The sequence below is a fragment of the Rhinolophus sinicus genome, chromosome 7 (assembly GCF_057876585.1).
Source record: "Rhinolophus sinicus isolate RSI-liver-muscle chromosome 7, RSI-T2T, whole genome shotgun sequence".
Taxonomy (NCBI): Eukaryota; Metazoa; Chordata; class Mammalia; order Chiroptera; family Rhinolophidae; genus Rhinolophus; species Rhinolophus sinicus.
In genome coordinates this window covers 8988773-9005375 of record NC_142507.1, presented here as the reverse complement: position 1 = coordinate 9005375, position 16603 = coordinate 8988773, and the positions used below count along the sequence as shown (strand labels likewise).

At 38.7% G+C, this 16603-nt stretch overlaps 2 protein-coding genes and 1 non-coding gene across 6 annotated transcripts in view; 1 reads left to right on the top strand and 2 right to left on the bottom strand.

Annotated features, from left to right (window-relative positions):
- The window catches only part of TERF1 (telomeric repeat binding factor 1), a 31283-nt gene that overhangs the window by 10824 nt on the left and 3856 nt on the right, over positions 1-16603 (top strand). For 3 of the 4 annotated variants that reach the window (XR_012491918.2, XM_074319299.2, XM_019725949.3), the window contains exons 4-9: positions 640-726; positions 3333-3482; positions 4215-4324; positions 7118-7168; positions 8734-8822; positions 10885-10994. Coding sequence is in view for 3 of the 4 variants with exons in the window: in XM_074319299.2 (XP_074175400.1) it covers positions 640-726; positions 3333-3482; positions 4215-4324; positions 7118-7168; positions 8734-8822; positions 10885-10994 (597 nt within the window). In the remaining variant the exon portion in view is untranslated. The remainder of the gene's footprint in view (positions 1-639; positions 727-3332; positions 3483-4214; positions 4325-7117; positions 7169-8733; positions 8823-10884; positions 10995-16603) is intronic. The other variant, XM_019725959.3, reaches the window with a different exon arrangement.
- Positions 11017-16603, bottom strand: part of SBSPON (somatomedin B and thrombospondin type 1 domain containing) — a 34574-nt gene continuing 28987 nt past the window's right edge. Inside the window, exon 6 of the mRNA XM_074319300.2 lies at positions 11017-16131. The gene's annotated coding sequence lies outside the window, so the exon portion shown is untranslated. The remainder of the gene's footprint in view (positions 16132-16603) is intronic.
- Positions 13617-13785, bottom strand: LOC141568718 (U8 small nucleolar RNA). The gene has a single exon (XR_012491938.2). It is a non-coding gene; the product is annotated as a U8 small nucleolar RNA (small nucleolar RNA).

Sequence of the window (16603 nt, the reverse complement as noted above, 5' to 3'; positions counted from 1 at the left end):
TCCTTCCATCACCATGTATTTGATCCCCTTTACCCTCATCTACTGTCCCCCTCCCCCTTTACCCTCTAATAACCACTAAACTATTGTCTGTGTCTATGAGTTTTTGTTTCTCATTTGTTTGTCTTGTTCTTTTGTTGTTTTTGGTTTATATACCACATATCAGTGAAATCATACGGTTCTCTGCTTTTTCTGTCTGACTTATTTCGCTTAACATTATAATTTCAAGATCCATCCATGTTGTCACAAATGGTCCTATTTCATCTTTTCTTACCGCCGAATAGTGTTCCATTGTGTATATATACCACATCTTCTTTTTCCAATCATCTGTTGAAGGACATTTAGGTTGTTTCCATGTCTTGGCCACTGTAAATAAAGCTGCAATGAACATTGGAACACAGTTGTCATTATGGCTAAATGTTTTCAGATTTTTTGGGTAGATACCCAGGAGAGGGATTGCTGGGTCATATGGTAATTAATTCTATTCATAATTTTTTGAGGAGCCTCCACACTGCCTTCCATAGCGACATAAAATATTTTAAATGAAGTAGTTTAGACTTACCTGAGTTATTTCGATTTTAAACAACAGTTAGATATTTCAAAAAGCAATATAAGGTATGTATTTGTCATCCTATCTTTTAGGCTGTAGCTGTTTGTATGGAAAATGGCGGTTTTAAGGAAGCAGAAGAAGTCTTTGGAAGAGTATTTGATGATTCAGACGCTGACACGGTAATTGTGTAGAATCAGAATTTTAGAACTGTTTATATGGAATGAGGAAAATTGAAAGTATATTGGAAGAGGAAAGGAATGGTTTATTTTTTAAACAGTATAGAACACTCCTGTCCGATAGAAATATAAGTCACATATGTGATTTTAAATTTTCTAGTAACCACATGAAATAAGTGAAAAGAAACAAGTGAACTAATTTTAATAACACTTTACTTAACCCAATACATAAAAAAACATTATTTTTAATGTTTAACCCGTATAAACCAGTATTGATGAGATATTTTGCACTTCTTTTTTTTGTACTGTCTTTGAAACGTGCGTTTTACACTTTTGTCTAAATCCAGGACTCACACATTTCAAGGGCTCAGTAGCCACGTGTGGCTAGTGGTTACTGTACTGGGCAATGTGGGTATGGAAGGAGGCATTATAACTTGCTTATTTTTTTCTAGAGGTTTCTTATGTGATCATTAGTAGTTTTTGTGTGTATGTGTAATTTTAAGGTCAACAGGACTAAGTTTTCAAATATTAAAAGCAAAATGCCATTGGAATCAATTAAGTTTATTCAAAGAAAAAATCGTTTTGTAGATTTTTTAGCAAACTTTTTATTGACCAGTATGATACCTCTAGTGGCATACATGTATCATACATATGTAAATAGATGTGTTGTCACAAAAGAAACACATTTGTGTGACGAGCCCCGAGATCAAGAGCATCACCAGTGACTCCCCGCAGTCACTGCCACCTGCTCAGGAGTAACCACTGTCCTTAGGACATCCACGATTCATTTGGCTTACGATGGAGTCATATAGCAGGTTTACATTTGTAAGGTTGGTCCATGGTGTTGTTGCTGACAGCAATAGTTGTTCATTCTCGTTGATCCATGGTGGGAATGGACTACAGTTGATCCATTCCTACAGTTGATGGACATTTGAATCATTTCCAGTTTTTGGCTATTACATGTCTTTACACATCTTCTGTAGAACAAATATATATGTGTTTCTATTGGGTATATACTTAGGAATATAATTGATGGGTTATAGGATATGCACATACTCAGTTTTACTAGATACTGCCAGTTTTCCAAAATAGTTTCATTCTATTAATTCCTTCGGTACTGCGGGAGAGTTCCAGTTGCTTCACAGACCTTATTGTGACCTTATCTGTCGTTTTCATGTTAGTCATTCTGGCACGTATGTGTGTATCACATTAGGCTTTAACTTCCATTCCCCTGATGACTAAAGAAGGGGAACACCTTTTCATTTGCTGGTATGTCTAGAGTTGGGGGTGGTCACCTTAACCCGTTGAGGGACTGAGACACATTGAGGGCAGGCTGTAGTTTTTAGAGGCTCAGTTTGTCTGATGTGCGCCTATTTCTGGGATATAACCCTCCAGATTGCAGCAGAAAGCCTGATACATTTAGTGGGTTCCCTGCCTCTACTTTTTGCCTTAGTTACTGAAAACTCTACTCTGTGTGTACTTCACGAAGAGGAGAACCTTATAGCCAGTAAGCATCAGAGAGCTTAACCTCACTGGTATTAGCAAGCAGGGCAATGCAGAGTAACACACTGAAATAGCATTTCCTGTACCTCCGAAGGGCAGTGATGTAAAAGGTCGTAGAATACCAGCAGTTGGCTCAAAAAGTGGAGAAATGCTAGGACTGCTATGCCTTCCTCTCTGGAGTGAATTGGTTCTTAAACTTGGGAGAGCATTTTAGCAAAATCAATAAGCATGCACTCCAGCATCCCACTTCTAGATATACACCTTAAAGTAGCTGTTTACACGTTTTAGAAGCTGTAAAACTTTATTTAAAAAAAAAACCCCAGGCCCTACTGAGACAATTGGTCTGGGATAGAGTCTGAGAAGTTGCCTTTTAAAAGCTCTATAGCTTTTATTGTGCAACCAGCATTGAAAGAACTGCTGTACAGGAGAAACTTGTGCTGTACCAAGAAGACGTGGAAAAACACTGAACAGCATCGTGGTAATAGAAACAGCCTGAATGCTATCAACGGGCTGGAAGAGTGAATGAGTAAATGGGTGTTTTTGATCAACCGAATACTATACAACAGCGAAAGTTCTACACATATCAAATCTATATGGGTAAATGCCATAAACATAGAGTTGAGCAAAGTAGAGCAGGATTCAGAATACACAGTATAACACCATTTATAGAAAGTTAAAACCATGCTAAGCAATACTATGTATTATATATGTATGTATACATGTGTAGTGCAGGTATGAAGAATGCACAGATATGGTACATTCTAAACTCAGGGTAATGGTTACTTTGAGGAGAAAGAGGGTGGGGAATTACCAGTCAGATTATGGTAGTAAACAAGGGCTGCATTTGTATAGATGACCTCTTATTTCTCAAGCTTTGTAATGGACATACAGGTTCATAATATTTTTTAAAGTCCTTTTGTGTATGTGTGAAATATTAGATACTTTCTTAAAAGTCAGAAAAAAAGATGTTGGTAGGCCATTTAAAACATGAAAATTTTTTAAATCTCTTAATTGTGTCTCAGAGTTTATATTTCTAGTGATCTTTTCAGTTATGACAAAATTTCTAGTATCTTATTTGTGATTTTTGTTTCTTCTGTTTTCTTTAGCCTTTACAAAGGAAATTGCGTATGATAATCTCTCAGAAAGATACATTTCATTCCTTTTTTGAACACTTCAGTTACAACCACATGATGGAGAAAATTAAGAGTTTTGTGAATTGTGTGCTCCGTGAAAAATCATCAACCTTTCTAATGAAGGTATGCATATTTCAGAGAGACTGGTAGACTTAGGAGAAATTATTATAATAAAGGAGAATACTTCAAATAGAAATCCTTTAAAAACAAATCAGAGTTTTATTTAGTGATTTTTGTAGAAGAATGTGACAGTGTTACAATTAGTAAATCTAAAGGGTTAATCGGTGACCTTTGCAGTATTTTTACAACTTTTCAAAATAAGGGTTGGGAAAAATTTCTCAAAGTAAAAAGTTGAAGTGGAAAACTTAGAATGAATTAAGAAGTAAGTAAAAAAAAACATTTAGTTTAAATTTTAAAGAAAGTTAGAATATTTTTGGAAAAGGGATAGACTAAAATTTTTTATAATGTTTTATTCTCTGTCTTAGCCTCAAAAATTTTTAACAAACATTGATTAATTTGAGGTAGTTTTATTTTATAATATCTAGAATTTTTATTTTATTTTCTTTTAACTGACCTTTTATCTTAAAATTGCCTAGAGAGTATTATGTGTAGCAAATACATTTACAAGGAAAGACCTCCATAGTGCTTACACACCAAGCAGGTAGCTAAAGTAGCTGCTGGTGTTGTCATTGATACTGAGGAAAATAAACAACACAGTGCCCTTTATTGCCCTTTAGTGTCTGTGAACAGACACTTTGGTTATGACCGTCAAAGAATTAGAAGCCTTAATCTACTGCTCTTTGTTTAAAATGGCTTAATGCATTTCTTTGTCTCCCACAATCCCCCCTTTTTAAGGCAGCAGCAAAAGTAGTGGAAAGTAAAAGAGCAAGAAGAATTTCTCAAGATAAACCTGATAGCAGTGATACTGACATGGAAACTGAAGCTAATTTGGATACAGGAAAAAGGTTTGTAAATTCACTGATGCTTGTTTTGTCTTAAGAATGCAGTATCTTTATATCAAAGTGATACTAGTGAGCCATTCTTCATAAAAATCATTGAGCAGTGGGTGTCTTGTCTTGCTGATGGCTAACATTTGGCTATTTGGAGTATGCAGAGTTTCTTCATGGTTTATGCAAAATTCTGGTTATATGTGCTGAACGAAAACAGAGAGTGAGAACACGCACAGTGTAAGTGGTGTGAGTAATAGCATTTAGCATTGTCGGGACCTGCTCTAGAACAGCGTGAAGGTTGGAAGCCTGACTCATTTGCGCCCCTTAGTTCTCAGACCCCACTGACCCCCCTCATCATGTGACTGTGTTTCACTGTCAGAGACTTATTTGGTTAACAGCATCTTAAAACATTGTTCGTACATCTTCTCTAAGGGTAAGCTGACCCGCTTCGTCTGGTGCTCCACTGAAGAAATAGTAATTCGCTCCCGTGCTGGAGGGAAACCGCTGTGTCAGTCGTACATATCGAGAGACGAGTTCAGTCTCCAAACTTTCTTTAGGGATTTGCAGGGATGATTTTTACAGAATTGATTGTTACCTGTAGCTTTGGCTTTGGAAGCTAATCCTATTGAAGAAGATCAACTCTACCCTTATAAAGACCTTGTCTATTGAACCAGTGGTCCATTCCCGCTATTCCACCCTTAACCCAGTCAAATCCCATGTCTCTGGAAGGACGCATTTGACAGTAGATGTAATATTACTGTTTTTTCTTGGAGCTATGACTTGAACCCTGAAAATTCCTCATCCTAGCTATTTATTTAGAAGTGGGGATTGGGGTCCCAGTTAGGTGGGCATGGCTTCGGTCCCCCCGTGACAGCATCACCTGCTCCTTGCTGGTTCGTCTCCCCAAAGGCTCTGTTCATGTCTGTCTTAAGACCCATTTTGCTCTTTGGCTTATGTTTGTCTAAGACTCATTTTGAGAAGTACAGATTTTATTTTTACTGGCTCAATTATTTCATCTTGTTTAGGGAATCAAAATTTAGTAGTACTAAGACTCAGTGCATTCTGTAGTCCAGCCTTCCTGCCCAGTGTAATACTACTTGAAAATAAAATTAAATCTTACTGTGATTCTTACAGATAATGAACACATTTCCTATGCGCCCTCCTTATATAGTACCACCCACTTACTTCAGATGCCCTCCCACACAGAGTCAATGTGTGTAAAACAGAATTCTTGATGTTCTCATTTGTGTCCTCTTCACCTCACACACATCCAGTTGTCTCCCCAAGTGTTATGAATCCCATCTCAGAAATGCCTCTCTAATCCACTTTTGTCGTTTATATCCTAGATTATTACTTAGCTTTGTACCACACAAATCCATCCTTGCATGACTTCCAGAGTTAGCTCCCCATGAAAACAAATCTGTTTAAATCACTTCCCATTTTAATAACCTCTGTTGGCTTTCTGTTTCTTACTAGATGAGTTAGAACTTGTTGGCATGACTTACGAAGCCTCACATAGACTGTTTTTTGCCATAAACAACCTTGTCTCTAAGCATTAACCCCTCCCTGCTCACATATATGGTACTTTCTAGCAACACAGAACTTCTCCCTGATCTTGAAATGTTACAAGCTCTTTCATGCCTTTACTCTTGCTTCAATTTTGAGTTCCCTTCTGTCTGTTCTCTCCAAGGCAAGCCCTTACTTGCCATTCAAGGTCTAGCTCAGAGAGCGCCTGTACGAAGTCTTGCTGAGCTCATCAGAGTTGTCATTGCTGTGCTCCCACAGCACCGAGCCACACATCTTGGAAAGGAACACACCTCTGCCTGTCCATGTCTCACTAGATTCAGAATTCTTTGCAGGTTCTTCATTAGCTTTGTGTCCTGGGTGCCTAGTTCATTACCAGGCGTACTTTAGAACTTGTAGTGCACTAGACCCAGGGGGCAAAACCAAAACTAGAGACCAGGATCAACAATCAGGCAACTCTCCAAACCTTCCTGGAAGCAGATAGAATCGGGACAAAGAAAGCATCACATTCACCAGTGTTGGCAGGATGCAAGTGAAGTAAGGAGAGACTCAGCAGTGTGACTGGGAGGTCAGGCAGCTGCCAGGAAAGGTGAAGCCCCTCTGCTGTCAACGTGAGAGGAAAGAAATATTCTGTTCTGATACAGCTGACACACTGTTTGAGGCCGTGAAAATTATTGATGTGCAACAGGAGCAGCAGACGTTGCATAATTTGTTGTCAGAGTTTATAGACGGACATAAAAGCTGATGAAGTTGATATGGACAGCTCCCAGGAAGTGTTAGCATCAGCAAGGCCTTGAAGGATAGTTATTTACAGGTGGGTGGGAGAGGAAGTGTCACTTCAGGAGAGAATAGTTCCAGTGAAGGCTGGCATGGAGGTGTAAATGGTCATGCTGTGCTTGCGGAAGCCAGTGTTAACCACAGCAAAGGAGGAATTTGTTTAACAGTTCAGTGGGAGACTGCTGGGGAGGACGAGAAATTAAGCTTGAATTCGTGGAAATTAAGGTGGATGGGGGAGTTTGTGAAAGAGTGACATGGATGCTGGATTACAGCATTAACTGCTTCACTTACATTTGGGGACATTTCATTTAGCATCTCTAGTAGGCACATCTGGGCAAAAATTACCCATGTTGTAATGGACTATATATGTCCTAATGTTGCCAGGGTTTCTTTCCAAAAGATATTTTTACAAATTGAAAAATTGAATAAATTGTGTGAAAAGTACTATTATGAAAAGTGGTGTGTGTTTTTTATTACATTCTTTAAAAAGTCTTTTTTTCTTTGAAGTGTTAGTGATAAACCATCTGCAGTAACTGAACCCACAGTATCCTTACTGAGGTAAAGTAAATTGGCATTTTTCTTCTCTGTCTTTAAAATCTTAGCAATTCATGCAGACCTATATGTTATCGTAGCTGCCACATAAATGGTGTTATTTAAAGAATATCACAGGGTCCTGCTAACTTCAACAGATATTCAAGACCGTGGCATTTCCTAAAATTCCAAACTATAGAAACCTGCCTTGGGGTCCCGGATTGGCTCACACAGTTTCTACAAGGCCAGGATTAGAATACACGTATAGGGGGTCCTGGAACTTAAAGCAGATGTGTAGTAAACTCTGATTCTGCCACAGAAACAAGGAGGGCATGATGCTGGGGCAGGAAGGGGACAGGGCTGACATTTCTGATGAATGTCCCAAATTCTGATTTTATGAAAAACTGTAATCTACTAGAAATGCTGTGACAGACAATACAACATGTTCAGAGAGCAGGAAGTCCGTATGAATGATTTCAGAGATAGCTCAGTCAGGATGCTGAATGGAACCATGGGGGAGGAGGTCATTGGAAATGAGACATTGAGGGGCCAGGATGGTATATGGGTGATCCATGGGAACAGTGAAATGATTCCTGGTGACAGCAGCAGTTGGGGGTAGACAAAGATCTGTGAATGACGGGGAGTACGTGAAAGGAAGCGAAGGACTATGAGGAATGCGAGGTGGTGAGACCCTCAGTGCGTGAGTCCTCAAAGGCCAGGTTCTGGATGGAAGCAGCATCCCGACCGTAACTGTCGTTAGGAATGGAAAGTATAGAGACCCACCTCTGGGATCGTGTGGTTCGTGAAAGGTGGAAGATTGAGTCAGTGTCTACTTGAGAATGCCACAAGGGAGAGAAATAATTGTCCCCATGAGAGAGCTAGGTTTTAGACAAGGTGACGAGACGGAGGGCTGGTGAAGAGGTTTGTGAAAGGCATTCCAGAGAGCACGACAGAAAGTTTCGGGAGGGAACTTCTCTCCCTCCCGCTAGAAAGGAGGGAGGAGGAGGACTAGCCGGGTGCATAAAGCGTTCTAGGGGTGAAAGGACACATTTCAGGTGGTGATAAAATAGCGCCTAAGCTTAAATGAACTACTTCTTTCATCAGACTTTGCTCCTTCAAAATTGGAATACCGACTTTGTAGGATTGTCAAAAAATTCTGCCATAGCTGGTATTTCCTGACAGCCTTACCTTTCAAAAAAGCTATGAAGATAATCAGGTGATATCTGCCATTATGTATAAAGGAATTGTTGGATTTCTCTTTGGGAAAATAAACTTATAATCCATAGAAGAGAATGCAAGTTAATACTTTATAGTCTGAGGATTTTTTTCCTTGATCTAATTGGAAAACCAAAAGAATCTGGATTTCTGGGTAGATAAGATGGAGAAAATAAGTGATGGGAGAGATGGAAAACTGGTAACAAAAATCTTAAGAGGCCAAAGGTTAACATGGAGCACAAAGCATGGAAAGCACCAAAGGAAACAGGCCAAAGTAGAAGAATGTCCTAGAACAGAGATAAGACTAATCATCTACCTTTTTCCATAGCTTTTCTAGTCTTTGTGGAACCAATCACAGGCTTTCATGTTTCATTTAGGTCTCACAGGAATCTCTTCTTATCTAAGTTGCAAGAGAAAAGCCAGCAAGATTTTTATGAGAGAGAAGAAAGAGCAGAAACTCATCTAAGTGAGTACTCGTATTACATTTTAGAAGTGGAAAATTGATGTGTTCTCAAAAGCGAGCTGACCCTTGACCTCAGCACCACACCACACAAACACACACTTCAGAAAACTGGAGCACAAAGAGATGAAATGTCGTGACTTCGCAGAGTTAATTAGAGGTGGTGGTTAATTTAGAAAGTGAGCTGTTTGGCCTGCCTAGTGTAGAGTACTTTTGCTCTGGTGGTGCACTGCTTTTCTACCTTAACTTTACTTAGCAACCTGACATAGTTACTTATCTGAAACATAAATACAGTTGATTCTTGTTACTCACAATAGTTAAGGTCTGTGAAGTCCCATGAGCAGTGAATTCGTGAAAACTGTACCATTACAGGGGAATAAATACAGGGGTACGTTCTTTTGAGCCTCTGGTCACATTTTTGTCGGCTGATCAATACATAACCTGTTCGTGTGTTTTGTTTTAAAGGCACCTTATTTAATATATATTGTTGATCCATTAATATTCATGTCATGGCCGGCAGCACTGTAACTGTTGTGTGAATGACCACGTTTTCTCTGGGGAACGTCGTAGCCTCCTGGCACTTAGGAACACTGGACAGCATTTCCACAGCAACACTGCCAGCAAAAAGTACAAAAATGTAGTGCTACATAGGCTGAAAACTGGTCAGTTAATTATAGCGTGAGTGCTAAAACAAGAAGGCAGAGCTCCACCTTGTTGTGTGTGTAGAGGTGATTCTGATTTTGTGCCACACTGCGCATGTCCGCCCATGGCTACGAAAGCACTGAGGATTGACTTTTGAGTTGCAGAGTTTAGGTTAGGTGAATTGGCAAATGCAGAATCCATGAATAATGCGGTGGACTATATATAGCATCTAGCTCCCCTCCTCATTGCATTCAGAATTTGTTATCCTTATTATCATCATCCTCATTTTAAAGATGGTAAAGTTACACTCAAAGAAAGATTTTGTTTCATGTTGGTGAAGTTCCAAAATTGTTTTTCTTCATCTACTGCTGCAAAATGGCCAGGAATGGTAATTCTAAACTAAAATAATTTGGTTCCCTTGGCCTACGTAGTGCCTATCTAACTAACTACAGAAACTGCTTGGTATCAGGAAATAAGTAAGTCTCATACATCCAGCAAGAAGTGGAAGGCCGCTGGCCCCATGGTGCACTACCTCTCCTCACATGTAATGTTAGAATACTCTTGTTAAGTTCTGCAAAGTACCCTCGTAAAATTTTGATTTGCAAGCGCATTGTAACAGATCATTTTAGAGAGAATTGACACAATTATGTTTGTCTTCCTACACATGAACAAAAAGTAGATTTCTCTATTTAGATTGTGTTAATATATTTTTTCTTACAATGTATGTGTATATATGCACATATATATAGTACAGCTTTATAGTTTGCTACATACAGATCTTAACCACTTTTGCTGGAGTTTTCCCTAAGAGTTATATTTTTTGTTACTATTGTAAATATTATCTTTCAGTTGTTTTAATATTTTAACTGTTTGCTGCTATGTAGAGATATACTACTGAGTTTTTGTTTATTGATCTTATAACTAGCCATCTTGCTAAACCCTCTTATTTGTATATTCTTTTAGGTTTTCTATATAAAAATCCTTTCAATAATTACAGTTCTATTTCTTTTCAGTTACATATACATTTATTTCTTGTCTTACTAAATTGACTGAATAAGAAAGGGAATAAGGAAAGGATTATATTTATTACACTGTGTCAAATACTTCTTAAATATTATCTTAAGAGAATTGCAACAATTTTACTAGGTAAATATTGTTTCTGTTTTTAACAGATGGTGAAAAGGCATGCTCGTGAGATGAAATGCCTTGTTTAAAGACATAAAAGAATCGAGATTCAAAACACACCCCTTCTGATTTTCCAGTACTGATCTTTGCACAGCACCATGATTCAAAGGGGGGAAAAAATTAAGCTCTAGACTCTTTTTCTTTAAAGTAGCTAAAAAATAAATAGGAATTTCATGGTAACCTTTAAAAATACAATTCGTCTTTTAATGTGAAACAGTTTTTCATGACTTTCTACTTTTAGATAGAAGAAAGATACAAGAAAATAGTAGACAAGCCACTGAAAGCAGGAGAAACCATGTTTTAAACAATCAGCCAGGAACTTCTCAAAATCATCGATCTAGGAAAAAACAGGTATGTTTATGATTTTTAAATAATACTTGGTGTTAAATTTAAACTTGAATAATTGTAATTGTTTCACATCATTTCTTTTCACCCGTAAGAAAACATATTGAGTGTAAGTTGTTTCTTCTTGGCCATCTTTGATTTTGTCATCTTAGGTTAATGGACCAATCTGCCTATTCAGAGATTCGAGAAAATACTTTATGTGCATTTTTAAAATAGTCTTAAGTTAGGTTTAGATAGGGTTTTTTTTATTTATTTATTTAAATTTATTGTGATACTATCATAAAATCAGTTCATCAGATATAAGGTGGGACTTAAGTTTACATTATAAGCTTTTATATTCATACTTTCTTAATAGAGGTCCGATTAAAATAGGTTCTTCTGTGCTTTAAAAACAATAATGAGAAACCACTTGATACGGAATTTTTCTATTCAGAAAGTTAAGATAGGTTAGTTTTAAGACTAACTTCATCTGTTTCCCCTCTAAGTGATTATAGCCATCTGTCCATTGTCTGAAACCATTGTTTCCTGTATTTGGTCTGGTTTTCTAGTTGTTTACAACAGGTGAGTAAATCGGGTCCTTGTTCTGTCGTGGCCGGAAGTGGAAGGTTATCCTGCACTCCTTTTCTTACTCTCCTTTATTTAAGATGGGCATTTTCTGTTGATAAACTTTTGCAGATGGTTCATATTGCGATGTTAGAGCTCGGGTCAAGTTCCAGGCTACTAGGAGGATGTCCCGTGACTCAAGCTTGATTGGCCTTGACTTCTCAGTGAACATAGCAGGCACCTCCTACTTTTGCTTTGCTTCCTGCAAATATTGCTAATCTGTGCGATTCCTCATGTAGTCCCATCATCTCTAGCTTTGGAGCTATTGCAGCTTGCGGGAGGCTCTTGCTGGTGCGGCGAGAGGGTTAGGGTGTGCAGCGCAGGGTGTGGGCCTCACTTTGGAAAAGCGAGCCCCACAGGCTGTGTGAGATCTGGAAGCAGAGTGCCTGTGCCCTGCTTCTTCACATACCTTTTGTCAGTTTCCACTGACAGTGAATCCCTTCCACCTATATTATGGTTCAGGTCATGGGAGTCTAATAATTTTATCAGAGTTTGGGATTTTATTTCTATCCTTGTTGCTGTTGGGTGAATTCCCCCAAGGAAAATAGAGAAATACTGTCCTTATACCACTAAAAGTCTCACGTATTTTTGTCTTTGATTTTTTGCACTGCGAATATGATGTGCCAAGGTGTAGATTTTTGGGTGCTTATCCTACTTTGTGTTCTCTGAGCTTCCTGGATCTGGTTTGGTGTCTGTCATTTTGGAAAATTCTCAACCATCATTACTTTAAATCTTTATTCTATGCCTTTTTTTTCTGGTATCCCATTACATGGACATTACATGTTCTGTGATTGTCCCCCAGTTCTTGGCTGTTTTTCCTTTGTTTTTATTTTTGTTCTTTGCTTTTCAGTTGGGAAGTTTCTGTCGACATACCTGCAAGCTCACTGATTCTTTCTTCATCTGTGTCTAGTCTGATGATGAGCCCATCAAAGGCTTCTTCATTTCTGTTACTGTTTGTAGATGTCTAGCTCTTCCTTTTGTTTCTTTCTGAGGGTTTACATCTCTGCTTACAGTTACCCATCTGTTTTTACCTGTTGTCCCCTTTTTCCACTAGAGCCCTTCGCGTATTGATCATAGTGCTTATAAATTCCCACTCTGAGAATTCCAAAATCTCTGCCGTAGCTGAGTCTGATTCTTTGTCCCTTCAGGTTGTGCTTTTCACCTTTTAGTGTACCTTATAATTTTTGTTGATGGCTGGATGTGATGTATCAGATAAAAGGAACTGAGGTAAAATGGCCTTTAGTGTGAGGTTTTATGGCTGTCTGGTGAGGCTATACTTTGTTTGCCGTAGCTGTAGGTGTCAGGGGCTAAAATTTCCTTGTTTTTCTCTCTCTTGTTGTCTCCGGATTTCCCCAGAGACTCCTTAGTGAGGGTCCAAGGCAGCTCCTTCAGCTGAGGTGGTTGCTATACAGGAGCCCTAGTAGTTTGGTAGTAAATGGGGGAGGGGGAAGGGAAGCATCTGTAGTTCTGCGATTGTCTCATTCTTCTAGTGAGCCCGTGTCCTGGGCTAAGACCTTCATATGCACTTCTCAGCTTTTATTGTTCCCTCTCGGGTGAAACAGGAAGGCTAGCGGGGGCTGAAGCTGGATGTTTCTACAGGTCAGTTAGGCTCTGGCAAAATCAGTTTCTCTTGTGGGCAGGCTTCTGTCAGTGAGAATTGAATGCCCTGGAAGTGTTTCAGAATGACTGCTTTTTCCCCTCCCCGTTAGAAGAAGGGGGAGATTTTTCTCCCATCTTCACCCTGAGAACCGGGTGGGGCTTTTAGAGGTAAAACTCACAAAAGTTTGTTGGCCCCACTGTGATTGGGCCCGTGGAGTTTTATTACTGAAGCTTGTCCACAGTGAGCCCCCATCAGTTCCTCTGTAACAGTTAAATGTTTCTACCTGTACTGGCTCCAGCTGTGAGCTTCTCCACCTGGCAAGCTGGGATTCCCTGTGTCCACCCTTCTGTCATCCTCATTTTCAGGGCAGCAGTTTGCCCTGCGACATTAATTCTCTGATGGATCTAAGAAGAGTTGTTGACTTTGTCAGATTTGTTCTTGTTCTGAGGACTGGGTAATATTTCCAAGCTCTTTATGTAGTGGCCCAAAACCTGAAGTCTCTGCCTCATACTTTTTTTTTTTTTTTAACTCCATCGTCGTGTTCTAATCTGCCCTCCAAAAGGAGGGACAGGTAAGGATTGTCCTACCTGACGATCTGCCTCTGGTTCTTCTGGCAACAATTCCAAATGGGACTGTAGGTGTTACTTATGGATGTTTTCGAGAAAACAGTTTCTCTCTCTTTGTATTCAAACAAAACGTGGGTGATCAACTACATAATTTAAAGACTAAGCATGTAGGTGCTTTGTCTATCACTGTTTACTGTCCCAAAAAATCATTCTGTGGCTAGCACTAGTGTCTGGTTTTATTTTTCGCTTTCACCTGTTGGCTTTTGGTGGGACAACTTGTTTCAGATGAATGCCAGGTTTTATCTTATTTTGTGTTGAGATTTGGGTTCTTTAAAAATGTTTATTGCAGTAGTGCCTGCCTGATTAGACAGTGTCTCCTTGCTGCTTTTGTCTGTTAAACAGACATAGGTATTTCTGCTTGCCTCATCACAATTTAAAAAGAGACTTCGTTTTGTAAATTTATTTTATTCAAGAAATAAAGTCCTTTCAACAATACTTTTTTCCATGGATGTTATGCACTGGGAGCTACTGTAAGAGTATTTTTTTTACTATAAATGGTATCATTTTTAAGGCTTTATTAAAGCATTGTGTTTTTTCCTCTAACAGGCATTTGAAATGATCAAATATAAGTTATATAAAGTTCAGCTTTAGGAAAGAAAGATTGGTGTGTTTTAATTTGTTGTGCGCTCTTTGTATTTTAGGGAATGGTTATGGGCAGGGCTAGGATTGTTAGGATTTTGTATTGATTTTATTTTTTATTTTTCAAGAAAAGCAAAACGCAAGAGAATAGCACAAAGGACAGTTGTTTTGTCCTGAAATATATCATCTTAAGCTCTTTGTTAACTGTGTGTTATTACAAATGGAATATAGTACAATAAGTTAAATGTATAAAATGAAGAAATGAAGAGTTTAAAAAAAGGAGTAGACATAATGAAATTTTATGCCCTCGTGTTTTCTTTCTGATCTCATGCTGATAAGCCAATTGTGGCACTCAGCTCCATCTATAAAAAGTGGGAGTTGGCTTCTTTAAACTCTAAACTTTTAAAGAATATAGTTATTAGTTGCTATATGATCTTTTGTTCCATATGATATTTTTCAAGACTTTTTACCTTTAAATCAGATAAAATTAAGCAGACTGTAAAAACATTCAAATCAAACTAAATAAGGCATAATCAGTCACAAAGTAACAATATATCTTTAGAGTTTCTCTTTTTTAATAGAAGAAAAAAGCAAATACTTAATGTTAAACACTGTAGTTTTCAGTTAATTTACTGACAAAATTGTATTAGGTTGGTGCAAAAGTAATTGTGGTTTAAAAGGTTGAAAATAGTTACAAAAACTGCAGTTACTGTTGCACCAACCTAATAACTTTCTCCTACGCCAAAGGTTGGCAAACTTTCTATAAAGGGCCAGGCAGTGAATATTTTAGGTTTTGTGAGACACATACCATTCCTGTCACATTTTTTTCTTTTTTAGAAACTTTTTAAAATGTAAAAACTGTTGTTAGCTCCTGGGCAGTGTGAGCTATTTTGGCAATAGCTTGCCAACCCCTGCTATATGTGATCCACTGGAAAATACTGCTTACACTTTTTGCACTCAGGAACCTAATAAATAGGATTTAAACAGATTATTAGTTATTTCTTAAGAGAAATGGGCTTTGGTATTATATCAGATACCATCTGTGCTCTCTATTCAAAGTAGTATAGCTCAGATTAAAACAAGAAAACAGTACTGTGTTTATGAAAGTTACATAAGCCAAAGACTACATTTTAAAGCTGAATAAATGTGTGGCAACTTCTTACACAATGGAAATTCTCTTGGGGACCATAAAATTGATAAGCTTTTTAAGGGGAGTCTAAGTGGCCCCTGAAATTTCATGTAAAATTTGATAAACCTTTGCTTGTCTGTGAAGCGGTTGAACACAAGTGAAGACTCCAAGTCCATCTGCGCTGTAGTGTGTACCCACAGCTTTTATCCCTTTCTCAAAGAGTTACGTGACCCCAAAGAGTAATAACGCACTGCTGAAGTCCTTTTTGTCAGGAAGCCCACCTCCTCCCCCTTAAACTCCTCACCACACACGTGCAAAGTTACATCTCTTGGTTTTGTGTCAGTGACGGCCAGTGTGGAGAGGCTATGTTGGCGTGGTGAGTGGCAGGGAAGTGCGTGGGTCAGAGGGTCCCAGGAGGGTGTCCGTCTCGTCTGGGGGTTGAGCTGCGCAGCTGGTAGGTGGCAGCTCAGACAGACTCCTACAGGGGTTGGTCGTGGTCACTGCCAGGTTTACGCATCTACACATGACCGTTGTCACCTCGGCTTGTTCTCTTCAAGCCACTTTGAGTTCTCTTTCATAGTGCATCACGCAACTGAGGTCGGGTTTCTGTAATTGTAGTAAAATACACATAACAAAAGTTGCCATCTTAACCATTGGAAAGTGTGTGTATATATGTACATTACACACGTTCACATTGTTGCGCAACCAATCTGCAGAACTTTTGCATCTTGCAAAACAAGCTCTGGACACATTAAACCGCTCCCCATTTCCTCCTCCCCCCATCCCAGAGCAACCACCATTCTACTTTCTGTGAGTTTGGCTACTCTAGGGACCTCATGTGAGTGCAGTCATACAGTATTTGTCTGCTTGTGACTGATAGATGGATTTTTAATGAAAATGTGAAAGTCAGTGGGGAAGATGCATCCTCATCCAGGCTCAGTCAGTCACGCAGGCAGTCACATTGCTCCTTCAGCGTGGCAGCAGGAGGAGTGATCAGTTGGTCACCTGTAGCAAATGCGAAGTTTCTGTGTATGGTACTGATTTGATTTTTTTTTAAATTTTAGTCATTTTCTCCAAA